Source organism: Culex pipiens, chromosome 3 (genome assembly GCF_016801865.2).
Source record: "Culex pipiens pallens isolate TS chromosome 3, TS_CPP_V2, whole genome shotgun sequence".
Taxonomy (NCBI): domain Eukaryota; kingdom Metazoa; phylum Arthropoda; class Insecta; order Diptera; family Culicidae; genus Culex; species Culex pipiens.
Window position 1 is genome coordinate 30,080,308 of NC_068939.1, and position 25,543 is coordinate 30,105,850.

The 25,543-nt window shown below is 37.3% G+C and overlaps 1 protein-coding gene across 2 annotated transcripts in view; it reads right to left on the reverse strand.

Annotated features, from left to right (window-relative positions):
• LOC120425344 (titin) overlaps positions 1 to 25,543 on the reverse strand; it is a 344,797-nt gene that overhangs the window by 288,210 nt on the left and 31,044 nt on the right. For both annotated transcript variants that reach the window (XM_052710504.1, XM_052710503.1), the window contains 6 exons: positions 25,103 to 25,216; positions 19,773 to 19,953; positions 13,044 to 13,682; positions 8,281 to 9,040; positions 4,256 to 4,472; positions 3,596 to 4,183 (listed from right to left, as the gene is read on the reverse strand). In XM_052710504.1, the coding sequence (XP_052566464.1) occupies positions 3,596 to 4,183; positions 4,256 to 4,472; positions 8,281 to 9,040; positions 13,044 to 13,682; positions 19,773 to 19,953; positions 25,103 to 25,216 (2,499 nt within the window). The remainder of the gene's footprint in view (positions 1 to 3,595; positions 4,184 to 4,255; positions 4,473 to 8,280; positions 9,041 to 13,043; positions 13,683 to 19,772; positions 19,954 to 25,102; positions 25,217 to 25,543) is intronic.

Here is a 25,543-nt window from a genome sequence, read left to right on the forward strand (position 1 = left end):
AGCCTACAAGAAGGCTACGGTTTTCCGAGGCAGCGTGCGCTTCTGGATTGGCAAAATCAATGGGACGACGACACCAAAGGACGTTGGATGTATTCCATACGACCTAAGGTGCAAAGAAAAGCCTGGTTCAAGGGAATGGACTTGACGCGTGGATTCATCAGAACGATGTCCCGCCTTATGTCGAACCATTACTCGTCCAAGGCTCATCTTTACCGTATCAACATGAGTGATACGAACTTATGCCACTGTGGGCAGGGTTATCAGGACATCGACCATCTCGTATGGGCGTGTCCAGATCACCAGGCTCACAGAATTAAGTTGAAAGATACCCTCAGGGCCCGAGGAAGACCACCAGAAATCCCGATGCGAGACGCGCTATCTCAGCTAGACCTTGATGTTCTCTATCCTATCTATCAGTTCCTCTCAGATTCCAAAATATCTATTTAGTTTTCTTCCAGTTAGTTTCTCTTCAGTCAGTTTTCCTCTATTTAGTATAACTCGCCTTCACACAAAGCCGTCGTTTCTGGTTTGCACCGGAAGCAAAGCAAGATCGCCCCAGCAGCTGGACACCGAGTTGCGGCTGAGGACAAAACGCAAAGGCCAGAAGAGCCAACCAAGACCCCTACACAATCCCCCTTCCCTTCCCACGCCTTGTCTTTAACATCAATCCCTTCCCTACTAACCCCGAGTAGGCCGCGGGTAATCGGCTCCCCTCCCACTAACATTTACACACAAGATCCTCTGTAATTATTAAGTTTTTTGTAATTACAAAAGCCGACTCGGTCCTAACCAGGTCCCAGTACCGAAAAGGACCTAATAAAAATAATTTTATGAAAAAAAAAAATCACCGGTTCACGATCTTCGTTCTGGATCTGACTCTTGTCGATCCACATCCCGCACGAATATTTTGGTGGCCTTCGTGTACAACACGGCACACGTTAGTTCGGGCTACAGCCGGTTTGAGTCCCTGAAACGCCCTTTGCAACGGACTGAACATCGAAGGACCAGATTGCCTTTCCTGCCTTGCCGGTGATGCTTTCCGCGTTGGATTGGCCGCTTTCCTCCCCCTTCTGTGGCAACAGCTCCCCAACATTTGTCGGTTTTGCGGGCGTTTCCTGGATGCTGGATGATTCTGCTGCAGTTTTTTTCACGATGTTGGGCAGCGAGCGGTCAATGTTGATTATATCTGCGTTCTCACGACACAACTGTCTGAAATTTAAAGTGACGGTTATTGAAAGGTTTTCATGTTCTAGACTTTTTTCGATTGACGCTGCTACTGGCGTCCGCAAGTACGCACTAAAATTCTGCCGCTGTGGTGTGGCCAGCTTGTCATGTCTCTTTTGCAGCGCGCTTCCGGACACCAACTTGCGCTGAATTTGACGACGGGCCAGCGGAATCGACGGCGAACCGTTGTTTTGCGCTTAAATTTTAGCAAGTTGACGTTTGGCGTCGTGTTTCTCATTCATTCATGTGATGCTTCAATCAAAGTTTCGTAGCATGCGTTGACCGTTAAAACCGGGATTTAGAAGGATTTCGGCGTCGCCGGATGTTTCGGCTTTGCGCAAGCTCAGGGTTGATCGGATGACCATGAACCCTTAGAGAAAAATGTTCCTTAGACCACCCCCGACACGGCTACCTAGTGTAAGTGTGGGTTAAAGTTTGTCGCTTAGCTTGTAGGAGCGTTTGAAGTAAAATCACGCATTTCCCATAGTAATTTCCATGTAAACTTTAACCCCCGAGCGACAAGCCAGTTTTCAACCAAATGAGCTCAAATTTCGTTTGAGAGTCTCTATGGGTCCCCTCTACAAGATGGTCTTTATTTCAGCCGGATCCGAGAACTTTCGAAAAAAATGACCCACCCTAATATTCACATTTATAGTGCAAATACACCATACTCATGAATAAATTTTCTTCGTAGTTCTCAAATTCATGATCACAATTCACGATTACGGGAATTGTTTTTTTTGTGAACTCCTTATTCAAATAAATTTTCAAGAATTATACATTAAATTAATTTAAGTTTAAGTCTTTTCAAAATACTATTTGTTGAACTAATGAACATTATATTGTTGTTTTATTGGATTGTATTATAATTACAAACAAAACAGACACATTCAATTTGTTTGATATTCTGGTGTTTTTGCTTTAAATTCTGATGTTAAAATTCCTGATTAAATGAAATTCTTAATAATAACTAATGAAAAAAAACAGCTTTTTTGCGAAAAATATAAAAATCCTTCTAAAATTTTGTTTTATCTTCGCATTTGTGCATGAAATCGAATTTGCAATCACAAACATTTTTGAAAAATAGTTTAAAAAAAATATTTTAGACTGATATTAGGAAGGAGTTTGACTTGAATTTATGATTCTTTAGTTGAAAAAGTGCAGAAAATTTGTCGATATTTCATTGTGTTAAACTACCATTAGTTTTTGAGATATTGTCATTTGGAAATCGAGAGAATCTGTACAAATTGACTTCGCACTAAATTATTGCTATAATGTGGAATTTTGATCGTAGCATGTTTGAACTAACTTTTTAAAACACCAATTTTCTAACATACTCTTTTTGTTTTCTTCGATAGAAAATCGAACAATCAATGATTTTTCTTTAAACTCGAACATTTCCGAGCATGCGAGAATAACATCTCAATGACAAAATTCATGATTATTAGGATTTTTCGTCTTCTTGTGAAATACGGATTGCTGGAAATTCGTTTCAAAATTGAGTTACAAGAATTATTTTCTCACAATTTTGCCTATTTTGTTTTTAAGCGGTCAAAAATATCTTTGCATCTTTATACCTAGGTACATTGATTTTTATGTAGATTCAATGTTTACAATAAAAAAAAAACGAGATTTTCGCTAAATTTCAAAAATGTTATTAAAAGTTTTTACAAATCCATTTGTACAACCCAACATTTGTTGAAATGTAGATTTTATAAAATGAATTAGACGTCAGAAGTCAGGAAGGGGGGGAAGGGGGGGGGGGGGGATTTTTTTCAAGCCGTTTTTAATGGAATTCTCAAGCAAACACGAAACAAACAAGTTGGTTAGATAACGAAAACAGATTCTTTATTTTATCAAACATTTAGCTTAAAACCTTCATGCTAGTTACTAATGCTATAAACTAGTTTGATTTTGATAGTTTATTTTTTCTATCCTGTACTTTTTATTGCTGGAATGTAATGCTTTTGAAGTAAGATTACACATTTGTTAGTAATCAGACGTAAAGAAAAAAGTTAAAACTTATTTGCCTAAACACGACACAGAAGCTTAAAACGATATTTTTTCTACTTACTGAGAGAACACAATAAACAATTTGTTGAGATTCCTGCCACACTGCCGTTCGACACTTCGCGTCGCGTAGCTATAAATAACGACGCCAAAAACTTCAAACAAAACCACCTTTTGACACAGAACCGCGTCACAGACAACTCTTGACCGTGTGCTTGGTGATAATGTTCTGATAGTAGTACGTCAGCCCGCGGATCTCCTGGGCGGCGCCCTCTTTGACCACCAACATGGCGGGCGTTCCCTCAAACTGTGGCAGTGTTGCCAGCAGCTTGCCGGCCGGACAACTGCTGATGGTACTTACGTTGCCGCTGTCCTCGCTGGCCGTCGGCGAGCTGTGGTGCTTGATGGGGGTGCTGGTGTCCGCGGACGACGCGGGGAGTTCGAGCAGGTTCACGTTGTTGTTCCGGATGTCGTTCTCGATCTGTTCGAGTTCTTCCGGGGTCAACGCGAGGGTTAGATTCTCGCGTCGGTTGATCGAGTTCAACGCGGAGCTGGAGCCCGAACTGATGACGGGGGAGGTTGACTGGTCTGAGCGGAGTCGTGGCAGCCGGGGTGGGTGGTCTGCGTCGGAGTCGGCCAGCTCACTGTTGGAGGTCGGCGTGAGGAAGCTGTGCTCGGACTCGTCAAAGGAGAGGTTCGCCGTGGAAGCTGTAATGACGACCCCGGAGAGCAGCTTGATCGATGGGAGTGCCTCCGGATCGGCGTCTTCGGACGAGTCGGCGTCGAGCGAGCTGCGTTCGGTCGCGGATTCTCCGCCCCACCAGGGAGAGGCGCGGCACTCGGACGCCGTGTGGTACGACGACGATCGGGACGCACCCGGTGTGCACGTGCAGTCCGACGCCGTGACGAAGGATTCGTCCTCGGTGGACTTGACGCTGGAGCTCCAGTCCTGTCGAGAAAGGAGAAAGTACAAAGTCAGTTGGTATCACTAATTTTTGGATTCTTATTCGTTAATACTCACATCACTGTGGTTTCCACAACCATCCTTCCTGTCCGCTCCTCCCGAAACCACTCCGGCCACCTCGTCATCGTCAGCGTCGTCGAAGCCACCCTGAACGTCCCGCAGGACGCTGTCCAGCGATTCGGCAATGCGGGAAACCTCCGCCAGCCGGGCCGAGATCGCCTCACTAGCCATTATATTGTCCGACTCGGTCAGCACGTTCTCCGGACTTGCCATTCTGAGGGTTGGAGTAAGATTTTTCACCGGAAGAGAGTTACACACTAAACTTAAAACTAAGTAGCACTAATTATGCGGCTAGTGAGAGGGAGAGATCTCAAACATGTGGTCGTTGACCTTTCAAGTGCACTTTTTGATCACAGCATACAATGGGATTCATTCACAACCGAATCAGAGATGTGTTTCAAACTGTCCCCACCACAGAATTAAACAAACTTGATCATCACCAGTGTAAAGTTTCACAACAATATTGCTCCAACCAGCGAGTAACTCGCGCACGTTCCAAAATAGCTCAGTTGGTCAAGGAAAAGCCGGAAAATTTTCCTTTCCCCTTTTTTCTCCAACAACATCAACTTGATTGGAACAGAATCGAAAAATTCGCGTGGCGACTTTGAGCACAAACGGCGAAAATGCGACGAAATGAACCCAAAAAAAAACAGTTGAAAATTTTCCAAATCAACGGAAAATTAAACCCGACCCGGCGAGTGCGAATTTCAGAGTCCAAAACGCGACTGCCGTGGAAATCTCGGCGACGCAATGTGCAACTTAAACTTCTTCTAGGTTTTACCGAGTTGGCTTGGCTTTCTGCGGATGAAAATTACATAAAATTCTGCCCTCAGAGTAGGGGAAGAAAATGTGAGAGTTTCTGAAATTAGGACGTTTGAAGATTGAATCATACAAATTTCAGCATTTTTGTATGACTTAATCTCACCCCAGACTCAATGTCACCCCTGATGACGGTACACCAAATGTTGGTTTTCACTCAGAAAACAAATAAAAAACAATTGCAAAGTAACGTTGTTTAATGTAATTTGAAATGTCCTTATTATCCCATTTAACCCGTATCAGGGCCGAGGAATAAAACAATAACCTAACAAATTTGAATAATTCTTTTAAAAATCAATTACAAAAAAACAGATTGAATAAATTCTTTTTTTTTTCTTTGTATGTACTTAAGAAAAAAATTGCAGAACTTGAAGCAGAATTACTATCAGAGATCCATGGGTTATTTGCTTATGCTTTCTAAACTTAAATCTTATACTTCAAATTTCCATTTTATTTTATCAAATAAGGCTGGTACAAATATTTTTAAAAGTTTTTGTCACCCCCCCCCCTTCAAAATTGGCCCGAAAAATCAGGGGGCAAAAAAAATATTTTTACAATAAACTTCAAAATTTCAATGAAAATTCAAGTGCAACCAGCTGAAATCAAATTAAAATACATTCTCCTGCGTTTAAAATCATGTTTAGCATGTTTAGGTTCATTAAAAAATCTTAAGATTTTTTGAAAATTTTCGATGCTAAATCTTTTTTTTCGATACAATTTTTGTTTTTGTCAGATCTTAGATTTTTTGAAAACTAATGATTGCAAAACAACTGAACTAGTGTTAAATGCATTTTAAAACACTTTTTTCATTTAAATGTGAAGACTATGGCTTGTTATTTAATTTTTTTTATTTTTTTATTTTTTTGCTCCCCCCCCTTGACCTCGGCCAGGGCCGAGGGACAAAAACTTTTTTAAATATTTGCATCGGCCTAAGGTCAATTCAAATTTTGATTTATGTTTCTTATCTCCTCCCACCTGTTTTGTGAAAAACTTGGAGAGTTTAAAATACGACTTATAATGGAAATATATATTTTAAAGGCCAATTCGGTTTGGTTTTTTTTAAGTTTTTCAAAAAATTAATGATTTTATTACGACAGAGCGGAAAAGAAGTATTAGGTCAGTGCAAATTCTATTAAAATTGGTTGTTTCCATTTTTCAAAAAATCTGAGGACAAAAAAATGCTTACAGTTTAAATAATCATTGAAAAAAATTCTACAATTGATTTGAATCCATTTTAATTAAGTTTTAAACCTTCAAAATATTTTAGTAAATTTTGGAAATTTGGAAGTTGCGAAACTGTAATAATGGTTAAAGCAACCTGTGAAACTTTTTTTCCATTTTTTTAAATCCTCGACCTCATCCAGAGCTGAGGGACAAAAACTATAAATAATGCTTGCAGTAGCCTAATTTCTCAACTTCAAATTATTGCCCAATTCCCATTTTCAAAAAAATAATCAAAGTGAGCTAAAGTTACCATATTGTTTTTAAGCTGTCAATCGCAATTTTAAAGAGCGAATGTCCAGTTTGGTGAAAACTGCGACTGGAAATGTAAATAAACAACTACTGGTTGCCTAGTTTTTCGAACTCTTGTTGTAAAAAGTGCGAGAGAAAATTGCGGGCAAAATCCAAGTTACAGTGCAAGAATCAATATGATCTCATTGATTTTTTGCATTTTTTTGTTATTGCAAGCTGAAACAATGCTTTAGGGATTTTATGATACATGGAAAATGCATTAAAGTGCAGTACAGTCGGTTTGCAATCATTTGTTTTAAAAATTCAAAGTTTTGCGGAAAAAAAACTTTTTGCATTTTTGTACAACGAAAACTAACAAAAACTCAAAATATTTTTGAATTAGCTCAAACATGTTAAAAATGATTTTAAACGCAAGGGAATGCACTTTAAATCGTTTTTAGCTGTTTAAATTACATCAATGCAATTTTGAAGTTTTTTGAAAAGCTATGTTTTTGCCCCCTGATTTTCGGAACGTTTTTGAACATTATTAGCAAAATCTTAAATTTAATTAAACAAACATTTAATTATATTTTTTCAAATGAAACCTTAATTATGATCAAGTTGACGTAATAAATTCAATTTGATTCCTTTAAGGCTGAATTTTGTTAGATACACAGCGACTATCATAGCCAGTCAAGGTTTTTTTTAAATAATTTTCAACAAAAAGAAAAAAAACATAGATGTACATTTTGTAACCCAGCCCAGTACATGTTTTATAAATAGAAATCATGAGAAGAGTCTTACGGGTTGAATATAATTTGAAAAATAAATTGAAATCCTATTAAAGTTACCTCGGGTTACGGTATTTTTATTCATTGAAATGTTAAGCATGGCCTGTAACTTAATTTCTTATTTTTTTTTGGCATCTTTTTCTCCTTGACTTCAGCCAGAGTTAAGAGACATAAACTTAAAAAAATAATCATCGACCTATTTTCAGGACCGACCAAAAAAACTAAGTAAATTATTGAATAAAAAATGTGACAGTGATAATTAATATGACTTTTTTTTTCTAACCATTACAATCTTTTTATGCTCAAAATGATTGCAAAATGATAAGCTTCGTGGAAAAAATATTTTCTAACCTTCATGTGTAACAAATAACTTTAAAAGAGGATGACACAAACTTTGAAAACTTTTGCAATGGCTTTTTTTCCTGTATATTTGATTATCCATATATTTTTCAAATAAACAAAAAATAAATAACTATTAAAATTAAAATTTCTCCTACCCTAAACCTCTTACGACCAAGCCTTTCCCAACCGAGCATACCGGCGGTCCACTAGGCATGTCTGCGCGCCAAACGGGACTATCTTTTTTGTTTTAATGGTTTATTAATAAATCACTGTGTGCTATGTTGCCAGCGACCGACGCCACCCTGCCAGGCCAGTTCTAAGTAGATACATGGATCAACTATGCTAGGTGTAATCCACTCACAACTACTAACTGAGCTAGTTGTTCACTAATGTAAGTGAGATTTTGTCATTCAAAGATGTGTGACGAAACGTGATCCCACTGGTCCAAAGTCAAGTGCTTTGAAATGTACCCTGGCATGTGTTTGTTTTGCTTCGCCGACGGCAAAAGGTGCAAATTGATTGATCCGTCGTGTTTTACGACGAGTTTTGAAGAACTCACACGAAGTCAAGTTTTATTAATAGATCTCTCGCTCTCACTCGAACTCTCCCTATACTCACGTCTCAACCCGATCGTCCAGCAGGAACGGTTCCTTCAGTCTCGTTTTCAGCAGTCTCCCCAACCGGACCATGCGTCCCACCTCGACCAGCAGCCGCTCCCGGCTGGCGAGACACTTGCGGAGTCGCACCTTCCGCCGGTTGGTTTCCTCGATCTCTCCGATTCGCAGCACGTTCTCCTTCAGCTCGTACAGCTTGGTGCAGTGTTCCTCGACACTTCGGTGGAACACGGCCGAAACGCGAAGTCGCGTCATCTGTTCCTGGCTGACCGCTTGGAACTGCTTCCACGTGAGCTGCAGCTGCCGGGTCATCTCGATGTTCCGATCCGTTTCCAGCTTGCAGGACTGTCGCAGTGCTAGCGATGCGTTCAGCAGCTGACAGCCGTAGTTGTACGTTCCCTTCGCCGTCTCCTGGAACGTCTGGTGTTCGTCCTTTTGCGCCTGGATCTCGTACACGTTCGTCCCGACGTGCGTGTGCGACCGGATCATCACCTTGTACAGGTCGTCCATCCACTGGAGCGCCGTCTCCGCGTCCGTCTCGTACTTGTAGATGTGCGTGATCTGGTCCAGCGTGAGCTTCTGCAGCTCGACACTCTCGACGAAGATGTGCGACCGCGAGATGGTCGCGTCCAGGATGTCCCGCACGTTGGCAATGTCCTCGCTGTAGTCGACGTCCACCTCGCGGCCGACGGCGTCCTTGACCGGCATCGACAGGATGTCGCTCAGCTTTTCGCCCTCCTTGATGATCTCCTTCTCGACAGTGTCTGGGAACGGGGTGGAGGTTAGACGACTTTGTCATTTTGGTCATTTTGGTAATTTCTGTCATTTTGGTCATTTTGGTCATTTTGGTCATTTTGGTCATTTTGATCATTTTGGTCATTTTAGTCATTTTGGTCATTTTGGTAATTTTGGTGATTTTGGTCATTTTGGTCATTTTGGTCATTTTTGTCATTTTGGTCATTTTTGTCATTTGGGTAATTTTGGTAATTTTTGTCATTTTGGTCATTTCGGCCGTTTCGGTCATTTCGATCATTATGGTCATTTCTGTCATTTCGGTCATTTTGATCATTTTGGTCATTTCGGTCATATTGGTCATTTCGGTCATATTGGTCATTTCGTTCATTTTGGTCATTTTGGTCAATTTGGTCATTTTGGGAATTATGGTCATTTTGGGAATTTTGGTCATTTTGGTCATTTTGGTCATTTGGGTAATTTCGGTCATTTTGGTCATTTTGGTCATTTTGGTCATTTTGGTCATTTCGGTCATTTCGGTCATTTTGGTTATTTTGGTAATTTTGGTAATTTTGGTCATTTTGGTCATTTTGGTCATTTCGGTCATTTTGGTCAATTTGGTCATTTTGGTCATTTTGGTCATTTTGATCATTTTGGTCATTTTAGTCATTTTGGTCATTTTGGTCATTTTGGTTATTTTGGTCATTTTGGTCATTTTGGTCATTTTGGTAATTTTTGTCATTTGGGTAATTTTGGTCATTTTTGTCATTTTGGTCATTTCGGCAGTTTCGGTCATTTCGATCATTTTGGTCATTTATGTCATTTCGGTCATTTTGATCATTTTGGTCATTTCGGTCATATTGGTCATTTCGGTCATATTGGTCATTTCGTTCATTTTGGTCATTTTGGTCATTTTGGTCAATTTGGTCATTTTGGGAATTATGGTCATTTTGGGAATTTTGGTCATTTTGGTCATTTGGGTAATTTCGGTCATTTTGGTCATTTTTGTCATTTTGGCCATTTCGGCCATTTCGATCATTTTGGTCATTTCTGTAATTTCGGTCATTTTGGTCATTTTGGTCATTTCGGTAATTTTGGTCATTTTGGTCATTTTGGTCATTTCGGTCATTTTGGTCATTTTGATCATTTTAGTCATTTTGGTCATTTTGGGCATTTTGGTCATTTTGGTCATTTTGGTCATTTTGGTCATTTTTGTCATTTGGGTAATTTCGGTCATTTTTGTCATTTTTGTCATTTTGGTCATTTCGGCCGTTTCGGTCATTTCGATCATTTTGGTCATTTCTGTCATTTCGGTCATTTTGATCATTTTGGTCATTTCGGTCATATTGGTCATTTCGTTCATTTTGGTCATTTTGGTCATTTTGGTCAATTTGGTCATTTTGGGAATTATGGTCATTTTGGGAATTTTGGTCATTTTGGTCATTTGGGTAATTTCGGTCATTTTGGTAATTTTTGTCATTTTGGTCATTTCGGCCATTTCGGTCATTTCGATCATTTTGGTCATTTCTGTAATTTCGGTCATTTTGGTCATTTTGGTCATTTCGGTCATTTTGTCATTTTGGTAATTTCGGTCATTTTGGTCATTTTGATCATTTTGGTCATTTTGGTCATTTTGGGCATTTTGGTCATTTTGGTCATTTTGGTCATTTTTGTCATTTGGGTAATTTTGGTCATTTTTGTCATTTTGGTCATTTCGGCCGTTTCGGTCATTTCGATCATTTTGGCCATTTCTGTCATTTCGGTCATTTTGGTAATTTTGGTCATTTTGGTCAATTTGGTCATTTTGGTCATTTTGGTCATTTTGATCATTTTGGTCATTTTAGTCATTTTGGTCATTTTGGTCATTTTGGTTATTTTGGTCATTTTGGTCATTTTGGTCATTTTGGTCATTTTGGTCATTTTTGTCATTTGGGTAATTTTGGTCATTTTTGTCATTTTGGTCATTTCGGCCGTTTCGGTCATTTCGATCATTATGGTCATTTCTGTCATTTCGGTCATTTTGATCATTTTGGTCATTTCGGTCATATTGGTCATTTCGGTCATATTGGTCATTTCGTTCATTTTGGTCGTTTTGGTCAATTTGGTCATTTTGGGAATTATGGTCATTTTGGGAATTTTGGGAATTTTGGTCATTTTGGTCATTTTGGTCATTTGGGTAATTTCGGTCATTTTGGTAATTTTTGCCATTTCGGCCATTTCGGTCATTTCGATCATTTTGGTCATTTCTGTAATTTCGGTCATTTTGGTCATTTTGGTCATTTCGGTCATTTTGGTCATTTTGGTCATTTTGGTCATTTCGGTCATTTTGGTCATTTTGATCATTTTGGTCATTTTGGTCATTTTGGGCATTTTGGTCATTTTGGTCATTTTGGTCATTTTTGTCATTTGGGTAATTTTGGTCATTTTTGTCATTTTTGTCATTTTGGTCATTTCGGCCGTTTCGGTCATTTCGATCATTTTGGTCATTTCTGTCATTTCTGTCATTTCGGTCATTTTGATCATTTTGGTCATTTCGGTCATATTGGTCATTTCGGTCATATTGGTCATTTCGTTCATTTTGGTCATTTTGGTCAATTTGGTCATTTTGGGAATTATGGTCATTTTGGGAATTTTGGTCATTTTGGTCATTTTGGTCATTTGGGTAATTTCGGTCATTTTGGTCATTTTTGTCATTTTGGTCATTTCGGTCATTTTGGTCATTTTGGTCATTTCGGTCATTTTGGTCATTTTGATCATTTTGGTCATTTTGGTCATTTTGGGCATTTTGGTCATTTTGGTCATTTTGGTCATTTTTGTCATTTGGGTAATTTTGGTCATTTTTATCATTTTTGTCATTTTGGTCATTTCGGCCGTTTCGGTCATTTCGATCATTTTGGTCATTTCTGTCATTTCGGTCATTTTGATCATTTTGGTCATTTCGGTCATATTGGTCATTTCGTTCATTTTGGTCATTTTGGTCATTTTGGTCAATTTGGTCATTTTGGGAATTATGGTCATTTTGGGAATTTTGGTTATTTTGGTCATTTGGGTAATTTCGGTCAGTTTGGTCATTTTTGTCATTTTGGTCATTTCGGCCATTTCGGTCATTTCGATCATTTTGGTCATTTCTGTAATTTCGGTCATTTTGGTCATTTTGGTCATTTCGGTCATTTTGTCATTTTGGTAATTTCGGTCATTTTGGTCATTTTGATCATTTTGGTCATTTTGGTCATTTTGGGCATTTTGGTCATTTTGGTCATTTTGGTCATTTTGGTCATTTTGGTAATTTTTGTCAATTTGGTCATTGTGGTCATTTTGGTCATTTTAGTCATTTTGGTCATTTTGATCATTTTGGTCATTTTGGTCATTTTGATCATTTTGGTCATTTTGGTCATTTTGGTCATTTAGGTCATTTTGATCATTTTGGTCATTTTGGTAATTTTTGTCATTTTGGCAATTTTGGTAATTTTGGTAATTTTGGTAATTTTGGTCATTTTGGTCATTTTGGTCATTTTGGTCATTTCGGTCATTTCGGTAATTTCGGAAATTTTGGTCAATTCGGTAATTTTGGTCATTTTGGTCATTTTGGTTATTTTGGTCATTTTGGTCATTTTGGTCATTTTGGTCATTTTGATCATTTTGGTCATTTTGATCATTTTGGTCATTTTGGTCATTTTGGTCATTTTGGTCATTTTGATCATTTTGGTAATTTTGGTAATTTTGGTAATTTTGGTAATTTTGGTCATTTTAGTCATTTTGGTCATTTTGATCATTTTGGTCATTTTGGTCATTTTGATCATTTTGGTCATTTTGGTCATTTTGGTCATTTTGATCATTTTGGTAATTTTGGTAATTTTGGTCATTTTGGTCATTTTGGTCATTTTGGTCATTTTGGCCATTTTGGTCATTTTGGTCATTTTGGTCATTTTGGTCATTTTAGTCATTTTGGTCATTTTAGTCATTTTGGTCAATTTGGTCATTTTATAAAGACTGAAGTCTTTATACAGTCAGTTGAAACTGACGCTTCCAACTCACCCAAAGTTTGTTGACTATCCTTCAGCTTCTGCAGCTTCGCATTCGCCAGATCAAAATCGTCCACCTTGTCGCCCATAATCAGCGACTGGAACACCTCGCTCGTCCGGTCAAAGTACTCCGCGACCAACCGGTAAAAACGCACCGACGTGATCAGCACGTTCCGCCGCCGCTCGAGCCGCTGCGCAAAGCTCCGGCACACAAAGTCCATCCACTCGCGCTGCGACGTCACGTCCTGGTACGCCGCCGAGTCCTTCATCTTTGGAAAGTTGTCGATCTTGTAGATCAGCTCCGCGTAGAAGCCGTACGTCTTCCAGCACTGCAGCTCGAGGATCTCGTGCTCGAGGCGCAGCTTGTCGGCCGTGGTCACGTCGTAGCCGACTTTGAGCTGGGCGTTCAGCATGGTTTCCGCGGTCGTCAGGATCCAGCTGGTGACGTACGAGACGCCCTCCTCCAGGGTCGCGAGCTCGCGAAGCTCTTCGACCTGGCGCTCCAGCTCGAGCAGGGCACCGTTGATGGTGGATTGCCGCTTCTCGATCGTGTTGAGCATGTGCTTGACCTGTTCGCGGCTGTCCAGCAGGTCCTGCGTGATGAGCGGCTTTGTACTTTGAAGGTCGCCGATGTGCGAGATCAGCTTGTTGCCTGTGGAGGAAAATTACATTGTTAGCTAGGTCTGATAAATGAAGTTCTCAATTTCTAAACACTGCTGACAAATTCCGAAAAAGATCGTTCAATAAATTAGGGATTCCATCCCATCATCGGCGACATCTTACATAACTATTCCGAACCAATTTGCATCAGAAATGGATCAAGTCGCTTAGCGCTCTGATTACCGTTAATTGGAACGACGGAAACCTGTTCCGTCCGCCGTCGCCGCGCCTTCAGAAGCGTCGTCGTGTGGCTCAATTAGTTCACCATCATCGTCGATGGCACCGTCGTCGGTCAAGATTCTTTCGCTATCTTGTTTGGCTTTGTAGACCGGTAGCTGACCGCAAAAACCACACGGCCATTAAACCGGTGCTGCCGCGTGGCGGCCAGCGCAGGAAGCAATCAATCGTCAACCAGTTGTCACACATTGAGGGGTTCGGTTCGTCGGGGGAGAGCCTTAAGGGGACCGTGTCTAAATCGTGCCAGTTTTTTTTAATGTTTGCGAGATGAAATCGTTAAAAATTGGCAAAAAAATAACCGTTATTTGATTTTGACGATAAACACGCCCTAATTTATGCCAGCTGATGGAATGTGGCCACGTGACTCGAAACCAGCAATTATTTGGATCGTTATGCAAGCGAAGCTCACCTGTCAGATTGTTGCACTTAAGGGATGACACCTGCAGCAAGACTGCAACAGAGTATAATAACAGTTTATGGTTTCGGTTCCAAGCCGCGAGTCTCCACCGCAATTCGTGTTGCACGTCTCAAACAAAACGTGCTGCTCTTGGGCGCTTATTTAGGTGCACTTAAAGCCACCATAACTCAAATTAGCAGGAAATTTAGGATTGGACACAATCTTGCGGCAAGTGTCATTTTGAAAAATGTTTCCCATGAAACACGAAGCCTCTTTTACACACCTCGTAATCTCCGGCTGTGACCCTGAACCGTAAATCAGCCCCCCTTGATTGCGAAAACCAAAAATGGCGACCAACTGTCATCTTGGAAGATCTTGAGCTGACATTTGGCTTGATTGGATTGAAGGAAAAATCCTTCAGAAAATTGTTGGATGAGCTGCGATGCCGGTCTGTTTGTCTGTGTTTCCCGTGAAGCCATACCATAAACGCACAAAAACATTCCCCCTTGCAAAACAGTCAACAGAATGGCTTTTAAATATTTTTATGACTTTTGCGAGTGAACGGTCAGTCAGTCACGCGGGGTAATATTTGGGTCAACCGCGAGAGACCCCGCGAGAGGTAAATCATTCGCCAGAGAGACAATTGTAAAACGGGTGCGAATTTGATTAAAAACAGAAGGTAAGGTTGTTTTTTGGTAATAAATTAAGAGTGGAAATTGTGTTTATGTTTCAGTTAACTAACATGGGAAATGTGGTTTACTGTTTGGGACATTTGCCTGAATTTATTCATTTGGACACCGTATCGAATCAACCATTTGCTCGATCAACAAAGTCGAAAAAGATTTTAGAAAGTTTGCTTGATATTTCGAAAATATGTTTTCATGGAAGCATTTCGTTTTCAAATAAGGCTGTTGTAAATTATTTTCAGTTTTCCTTCCCCTCCAAAACCGGGGGCATGACTTTTTTTTTCAAAATAATTCATTATTAATTTCAAAGTTAATATATGTACAACCAGCTGAAATCAAAAAGCAAATCAAATTGCATTCCCTTGCGTTTAGAATCCTTTTTTACATGTTTGGGTTTATTCCAAATTCTTAGGAATTTTAGTAAATTTTCGATGTACAGTATCGCAAAATATTTTTTTGCAATTCCGTCGTGAAACTACTTACTTTTCCTGTCATTCTTGAACGACGAAATAGCCTACTTTTCTGTACCAAAAATAACAGAATCGAATAGCAACACTTTTCAAAATAAATGCTGAAAAGTTCTACTTTTCAGCACTAAAAAGGGTGCTGAAAAGTTGAACTTTTCAGCACTTGTTTTGAAAAGTAACACTTTTCAACATTTTTTTGATTTAAACGATTTATTGACAAAATACATGAAAATTTGACTTAAAATTTCACTCAATGGGTGTTTTTCGGAAATGCAAAAAATGTTGTATGGAACTCGTTGCAAAACTTATTTTTTTCAGCACTCTTCGTATTTATCCAACTCGGTGAACCTCGTTGGATAAATGTACGACTCGTGCTGAAAAAATCCTCTTTTTGCAACTTGTTGCATAAACTACTATTTTTTTCTGAAATTTCGTTTTTCGCCCAATTTTCCTTTTTTGAAAACTCATGATTACAAAATAACTGGAATGGTGTACACTGCAGAGTCTAGGGACAATTACTTTGAAAAATATTAGCCTAACTGAAACTGAAAAATAAGGCCAAAATTATTTTGACAGATAATAAATATTCTAGAAGAAATCGTTTTTCAATTCAATTCGGTTGTTACAATTTTTTTTTTAAAGTACATAACAGAGTTTTGGAGGCCTGACTTTTTTTTAATATTTTGTTAGTTAATGATGGGAAAATGATTCTTATGACCATACCAAAATTATAGGGTAGTTTTGGAAATTAAGAGCGAGTCCACGAGCAAAGCATACCCATCTCGCATCGACCTCACCAATCTGCCTGAAATTTTCAGGGGTTGTTTGTACATATGAAACTAGCATCTGAACAAAATAAGAGCACTCTAGGTCAACGGGAAGTGGGGCAAATCGGGACACAAAGTTTGAAGGCTCAAAAACGTCAAAAATCTTAAAAAGTCTATAATTTAGGCAAAATTCAATTTAATTTCAAAATTCAAAATGCATCAGAAAGGGCTTAAAAAATGCAACAAAATCCAGGATAGAGCATCCCAATTGGTTTAATCTAAAGGGAGATATTGGCATTTTAGTGAAAAAATAGCATAATTTTCAAACTCAAATAAAAAAGTGTTCCATCCAGATATCAACTCGGTTCGACCTGCAGCTTGTAGGAGACATTTGGGACTACCATCTGAGACTAAGAACGCTTTGGGTAAGGCAGTTTTACATATTAAATAGACACTTTTACTTTTAGTGATTTTTGTTGTTGTAAATTTTTGCTCGGGGAACCCCATAGATCAAATTTTCCGGTGATAATTTTATCATATTCGTGTTCCTGAGACAATTTCACAATAAAAACATGCATAAATATGTTTATTTTTATCCATTTTAACCCTTTAAAAATTAAAAGTTCAAAAAAAAACTTATATTCACAGTTATTGAAAATCAAGTTCGTTTCCAAGGATACTAGATGACACCAGAAAAAAGCAGCTTCTTAATTTTTTTAAACTTTTATTTTTTAGAGGGTTAAAATGGATGAAAATAAACATTTTTATGCATGTTTCTATTGTGAAATTGTCTCAGGAACACAAATATGATAAAATTATCACCGGAAAATTTGATCTAAGGGGTCCCCCGAGCAAAAATGTACAACCAAAAAATTAACTAAAAGTAAAAGTGTCTATTTAATACGTTAAACTGCCTTACCCAAAGCGTTCTCAGTCTCGGATGGTAGTCCCAGATGTCCCCTACAAGCTGCAGGTCGAACCGAGTTGATATCTGGATGGAACACTTTTTTATTTGAGTTTGAAAATTATGCTATTTTTTCACTAAAATGCCAATAACTCCCTTTAGATTTAACCAATTGGGATGCTTCTCCCTGCATTTTGTTGCCTTTTTTAAGCCCTTTCAGATGCATTTTGAATTTTGAAATTAAATTGAATTTTGCCTAAGTTATAGACTTTTTAAGATTTTTGACGTTTTTGAGCCTTCAAACTTTGTGTCCCGATTTGCCCCACTTCCCGTTGACCTAGAGTGCTCATATTTTGTCCAGATGCTAGTTTCATATGTACAAACAACCCCTGAAAATTTCAGGCAGATTGGTGAGGTCCAAACGACGTCCCATACAAAGGGGTATGCCCTGTTCGTGGACTCGCTCTTAAGATTTTTGGGTCATATATGACCTCAGGCCTCAAATGGTAAAAGCAATTATTGCTGTTAACTAAAAGTTCGCCAAAAGTAAAAAAATGTGAAAAAAAACTTACCAAAATGGCGTATTGTTTTTTTCTATTATTAAAAATTCAATAATTTGAAATATGGGTGTCAATGACGCAATATAGATTCTCACTTCATCAGATTTTCACAAAATGTTGCATTTTTTTTAAATAATCAAAGTTTTATTAGTTTCGAATAATTTCGAATAGATTATCATTACAGTTGAGTTTTAAATGGAAAATATTTAAATTTTTACAATACTCCGAATTTAACCCAAAAAAATAAATTTCATATTTTGTGATACATCATCCATTGACGCAAAATGTTGTATGGATTCTAACTACATTTAGAGTTAAATTTGTAAATACTAGAATATTTGAAAACATAATTTCTTTTGATAATTTAGGTTTCATATGGGTAGCAAACGGCACGAAATTTATTTTAAATTTTTAAACATCATAGTTTTTTGTTAAATGTCATAATACAGTTTTTCATACTATTTTTTTTGTAATTTGTAATATAAAAATAAAATGATGCAAAACTTTGTACGGATTGAAAAACTTAAAAATGGGTATTAAGAAACACGAAATTTTGGTATTATTCTCATTACTGTAAAGTTTACAGTGTAAAAAACAGTAATTTTCACAAGATATCATATTTTTGAAAGGTTGAAAAGTCATAAAATTTGTTTTATGGGAAATTACGTACTTGTCACAAAACCATGTTTTTAAATACTTAAAAGTATTAAATTACGCAATATTTTTAAAATGATTCTCACTTCATCAGAGTTTTTTCAAAAACTCAAAAACAAAAACAAAATTGAAATGCATTTAAAAAATTCATCATGTGTCATGAGTAGCAAACGACGCAAAATGTAGTATGAATCCTCACTCCATCAGAGTATTTTGCTTAAAATTTTAAAATTTTCAAAAAATATTGTTTTCAACGTATTGTCATAAATGTCATATTTTTTTGAGTATTTTCTGAAATACAGTATTTGTTAAGAATTTTCACGGTATGGTGGAAGCAAAATATTATAAATCTAATTGACCCATGGGAGATTTACAAGTAGATTTTTTTGTTCCACCTTCCTGATTAAGAATATGTACGATTCAAAATTTTCTATCGGTGAAAATTGCTAAATGTTTTCCCATTTAAAGAACAATTGGAGGAGGAGCGTGGTACTCATACTTTAAATAACTATAAACTTTAAAAGGAGTTATAAATTATTGTTAAAATTTTTATATAGTACTAGAGGTCTCCATCAGAATGAAAAAAACTTTTTTTTTAAAAAACGCATTTTCTACGGATAGAGTATTTTTAATCTTACATATTCTGAATCAGGTAGGTGAAACACAACTTTTTACTTGTAAATCTTTTTTGGGTCATTTCGATTTATAATATTTTCTTTCCGCCACACCGAGTTTTGTCATGATCGTATATTTAAAATTTTGAAATGACACTTTATAAGCACTGCAGGTCAGATTCATTTTAAAAACAAATAATTTTGATTCACATTTTTTAGCACCACTAACTTTTCAAAAACTTCATGTACATTGCCTTTGCATAAGGCATGGCGCTTTTTGAAATCAGCGTCGATATTTGTAAAAATGATACAAATTATTTAAAGTTACTCATATATCTTTAACAAAATTGAACACTTACTAAAATTGTGTTTTTTTATTATGAATGTAAATGAAAGTGTTGTTGTTTTAAAAAAATATGTTGTTATGTATTTAAAGATATAATCATTTTCATGAAAAATACAACGTAAAATACGTTAATCACTTCATTTTCAATACTCGTCACATTTCTACAATCGAATGCCATAAAATCAATGCGTCTTACACCAGGTCACGGCGAATAAACATGCCCAAAACTGTCCCTCGTCAATAAATTCATAAAAGGAAACATCATCACCATATGCAGCACATTTTTTCCAATCCCTCCTCCCCTTAACCATCAGCAGACAAAGTCTGCATGCGCGAAAAAATAAAGAAAGTCATCGAAAGTAGTTTCGCCAACAACCTCAACAACAAACAACAACAAAAGTTGTCCTCCGCTGTCAAAAACCCCACAGACAACCGGACCAGTACACTCACCCCCGTCCAAAACCTGCGCGAGCTGCTTCTGGACGTCCTGGTTGAGCGCCCGGCAGGACTTGAGCGATGCTTCCGATTCGCTCGCCCTGGCCACCGGCCGGCCCGGGTCGGGCAGGGCCTGCTGCAGGTTTTCTAGGTCAGCGATCGCTTTATCGTAGGATTTTCGAAATTCCTCAATGCGCTGCAAAAAAAGAAGAAGGAGAGAAGGAGATGTTAAGGAAATTGAAGAAAAGGAATCAAGAAGAAACCCTTGGCGGCGGACTGGTGTGACAACAAGTTGTCAAAAAACGAGACAACATCGCGAGAATAGTCAACAAAGAGGACAGAGAAAGGATGAAAGAGGCGAATAAGTCGAAAACGAGTTCATCGAACCGAGTCCGGTTCGGGTTTTGATAACAAAACGCGCCGCGATGACGAGATCAAATTTTGTGGAACGCATAATACCACCTCGCAGGAAGCTGTGAAATGGAGACCTTTACCGTTCACAAAGTGGTTCGTTCTGGTTCGTTTGACAGTTTGCTTTGAGGTTATGATTGAGCCATGCAAATCTGGTTCAAGTGAGCTGTCAAAGCAAACTTCAACTGCCACTGTTGTAGATTGTCAACGCGGGAATGCAAAAATGGCAAAAACGCCAAGAGTAAGACACGAATCCGTGTTCAGGGCCTACTTCAACAAAAAGTCAACATGCAAAAGGTTTCCAGTCGGGGTTGGCCATGGCTACTGCACCCCAGCAGATCCCGAAAGCGCAGTAACCCGAGAAACCTGAAAGTCATTGTCCGTTTTTCTGTCCGGTTGCCGGCCTAAATGCCTTGGGACCCCCCTCCCGAAGGGGCAGCCACACAAGATTTATTGCATTTTCACTTTACGCGCTTCAAGATTGTCTGACGGCAGGCCCCCTGACGGAGAGTGTTGAGTGCATTGATGCTGCGGGGGTCCTCGTATCGTGGCGCATAGCTCAGGCAGCATAGCTCAGGTTTCCGCCTGCCAAGGTGGTGGTTAATAGGTGAAATTTGCATAAATAAACTTTAAAGCATTCTAGAAGCAATATTCAAAAATAACAGTGTCTAATTTATACAAAGATAATATAAAATGACTTCAACATAAATTTCACTCAAATTGTTTCAACCTAAAAATTCAACATTCTTGACCGTATGCAATACTTTCTTTCCGGATCGGCTGTCGGACGGATATCAAACGCCACTTTGTAACTCGAAGACCGGAGGAAATTGGATTCCGCCAAGTGTTATACTTGTTAAGGTGGAGAGCTAGTTTTTTCTTGTCGGTTGTGTTGTTTCTTTTTTATCGATTAAATGAGATTAATGCACAAAGGAAGTGGAAGCCGCCAGGACAGGTTGTTTGAATGGCGGTGAGATAATTGAAAACAAAATTGAGTTATGTTGGGCAGTAGAAACAAGAAATAAAACAGGAACAAATTCATAATTTTAAAATCCTGAACTATAATCATGTCTTGAGCACTTTTGATATTTATTTGAAAAAAAGCTGAAAATTTAAACTTTTTTCCGTCATTAATCAATTTTATTCTAATAATAAAATTAGTATTATAAAATTGATTTGCAGAGCGAAAAGTGATTTAAATTTTAAAAAATCCAAACAGGTTAAAAATCATAAAAATTCAAAAATGCCACAATTATAAACCTTGTTCAACGGTATTAAATTAATAATTTTATTTAAATTAATGTGATCTAACAAAGCCAATTTCCAGTATTGTTCTGTTTAACATTTTATAAATTTTTTAGTTGCCAGTTGAATCGACTTCAAGCTCAGCAAAAACATACATTTTTCATTTTTCTTGTATAAATTGTAAGGAATTATATGACATTTTATATCAATACATTTTTTTATTTCACATATTTTACAATATGGTTCAAAGATCATTTCGTGCCTTCCATTTAATTAGGGCACATAACAAGAGTGTATTCCTCTCAAACCTTATGTTAACTGTCATTTGAGTTAAACGGATACACTTTTGTTTCCAACCTTTATGAGCTCTTTTCAAATGTTAGGCTCTATTTATTAAAATCATATTATTCCATACATTTTTCATAATAACAATCATATTTACGATTTCAATTAAAGATGCAAAATCAATATTGAGCAATTCTCTATGGAATCGGTCTTTTTTTTTTAGAATTTTAATTTTTGTATTTTTTAATCCGACTGAAACTTTTTTGGTGCCTTCGGTATGCCCGAAGAAGCCATTTTGCATCATTAGTTTGTCCATATAATTTTCCATACAAATTTGGCAGCTGTCCATACAAAAACGATGTATGAAAATTCAAAAATCTGTATCTTTTGAAGGATTTTTTTGATCAATTTAGTGTCTTCGGCAAAATTGTAGTTATGGATTCGGACTACACTGAAAAAAAATGATGCATGGTAAAAAAAAAATTGGTGATTTTTTATTTAACTTTTTCTTATTAAAACTTAATTTGCAAAAAAACACTTTTATTTTTATTTTTAATTTTTTGATATGTTTTAGAGGACATCAAATGCCAACTTTTCAGAAATTTCCAGGTTGTGCAAAAAATCTTTGACCGAGTTATAAATTTTTTAATCAATACTGATTTTTTCAAAAAATCGAAATATTGGTCGCAAAAATTTTTCAACTTCATTTTTCGATGTAAAAAAAGTACTTAAGTGAAATTTTGATAAAGTGCACCGTTTTCAAGTTTAAGCCAGTTGTAGGTGACTTTTTTGAAAATAGTCGCAGTTTTTCATTTTTTTCAATTAGTGCACATGTTTGCCCACTTTTAAAAAAAATATTTTTGAAAGGCTGAGAAAATTCTCTATATTTTGCTTTTTTGAACTTTGTTGATACGACCTTTAGTTGCTGAGATATTGCCATGCAAAGGTTTAAAAACATGAAAATTGATGTTTTCCAAGTCTCAGCCAAACAACCCATCATTTTCTAATCTCGATATCTCAGCAACTAATGGTCCGATTTACAATGTTAAAATAAGAAACATTCGTGAAATTTTCCGATCTTTTCGAAAATAATATTTTCTAAAATTTTACATCAAGACTAACATTTCAAAAGGTCCAAATATTGAATATTACGCCCGTTTAAAATGTTAGTCTTGGTTCAAAAGTTTTGAAAATATTTTTTTCGAAAAGATTGGAAAATTTCACGAATTATCATATTTTTATCGAAAAATGAAGTTGAAAATTTTGCGACCAATTTTTTGAAAAAATCAGTATTGATTTAAAAATTCATAACTCGGTCAAAGATTTTTTGCACAACCTGGAAATTTCAGAAAAGTTGGCATTTGATGTCCTCTAAAACATATCAAAAAATAAAAAAAATAAAAATAGTGTTTTTTTGCAAATCAAGTTTAAGTGAGAAAAAATTAAATAAAAAATCACCAAAAAAAATTTTCCTTCAAAAGATACAGATTTTTGAATTTTCATACATCGTTTTTGTATGGCCAGCTGCCAAATTTGTATGGAAAATTATATGGACAAACTTATGATGCAAAATGGCTTCTTTGGGCATACCGAAGGCCCAAAAAAGTTTCAGTCGGATTAAAAAATACAAACAAAATCGAATGACCGAAATCTGAGAGAACTGGTCTATTGCAATCGAAAAATTTGAATCGAAAAATACACATTTTATGATAAAGTGCACCGTTTTCGAATCATGGGCATTTTAAGGTAATTTTTTTTGGAAAATCTGAGCCAATTTCCTACAATTTTCTTTATGTGACTTTGTTGATCGGACTGCTGTTCGGATTAGTGTGGTGCATTTCGGGACGCGCAGTTCTGTTTTTTACCCTTCTTCTTTTTTCATTGTTTTTTTTTACTCGCGTTCGTTGGCCAATGAGTTTTTTTGTGTTGTTCTCTTTTTATAGTTTTATATAAAAACGAACCTATTTTTTTTAGACTAGCAAGTCGTTTTGCTGGATTAAGTCCTTTCCATATCATCGATGATCGGAAGGCACGCCGTCGAATATGTTTTAAGGCTTATGATATAAAATCATTTTACTAAATGAAGCCCTTCCTACATCACCGTTGATCGGAAGGCACGCCGACGGAGAATTTCTGGAGAATCGCGGTCGAATTAATACTATATTTAAATTCCTAGATAGCTTTCCGCAGCCGGCTGCCTAAGATTTTTAAAATTTCAACCGATAAACATATTGCTTATGGTCGCATCACCTACCACAGTGAATCCTGACCTTATACCCATCTTACTAACCCCTCAAAACTCATGTGATACTTTGTCGGAGACGCAGCTGATTTAGCGGTCCCATCACTCAAGTATCGGACTAACATTCCCATCCACTTCCCCGTGTCTTACCACTGGTCGTGGCCGGCGTCGGTATTGATCAGCACGATAGGGACCTTTGAATATTGCGAAGGGGTGATGATTGGTTCCTACTTTTCATCTGTGGTCCACGGAGCAATGTTTGGGGGTCCTGGTCAATAACGAAGTAGCAGCTACGGGTAGACACCAATGCTATGCTATGCTATGCTATGCTTTGTTGATCGGACTGCTGTTCGTTAAGATAAAGCATATTGAAGTTTAAATTTAGTGAAAATTTAGTTTTTCTCGGTGTCATCTAATTAGCCTAATTTTCAACTTTAGGTGTTGCGAAAACTTATGATTTAATTTACAAAAAAAAGTGCAATATTTTGCTTTTTTGAATTAACATAAACTCAAAACTATAAAATCTAATTTGAATTTGCCAAAAACACTTGGAAATTTTCTAGAGATGGGCTAGCTTTTTAAAACTACTCGAAAAAAAACTCGTAACTATTTGTATTCAAAAGAACAGAGAATCTATTCAAACATTGAAAATCAAACCAATAGTTACCAAAATATCGCAATTTGAAAAAGAGGTTTTTTTTTATTTTCTCAGCTTTCTGAGAATATTTTTTTAAGGGTGCTCATAAAATATTTTTAAATTGAAAAATACTGAACTTTTTCGAAAAATGCCATCTTACAATAATCAAAAATTTGGAGAAAAAAAAGTGCACCTAAAAATAATTTTGGTCATTTTGTTAACTTCTGAAGCAAAATACACCTTTTTGGTTCCTTGAAAATTATCAAATTATAAAAATAAAAAATACGTATTTTGAGGATCAACTTTAAGTGATAAAACGTCAACTAAAAAAATGGGAAATTATTTCGGAAAAGACATACAATAACTCCAAACATTTCCGAACACTTTGGATCCAGTTCACAACAACGAGATCCCCGTGTGACTCTCCTCAAATACGGTTAATCAGTTCCGTAATGAACAACCTGTTTCCTCCAATCATCGATTCCGGAAACAGGGCGATATATTTAAGGTACATAAACTACTCACCAGTCGATTTTGGATCCAGTGATCGTGGTTGTAGGCCGCGGTCCCACCCAACTCCTCCGGCAGCTCGCTCCAGTCAAAGTGCTTGACGAGACGTGATTTGGAGATCACAATCGGCTGAAAGGGGGGAAAGAAAGACAGACAAGATAAACACAAAACTTTCCGCTGCAGATTCGGAAGAAAGAGAAAATTGCACTTCGAACGGGGCCCGGCGAAGGGCGCAGTCGTAAAACTTTATTTTTGACCATTTCTCTACTGCTTCATTTTTCGACTGACTTTGAGAGCTGGGGATCGGTTTCCCAATCCGATGGTCAAGCCGCGACGACGCTGATTAATTTGATGTCTTATTGATTTATTAGGGCCAAAACATCGCGTGATCGGACTTTTGACTAGACAGCGGAATTCCTCTCCCGTCAGGTCCCACATTTCATCGAAAGAGTGAAA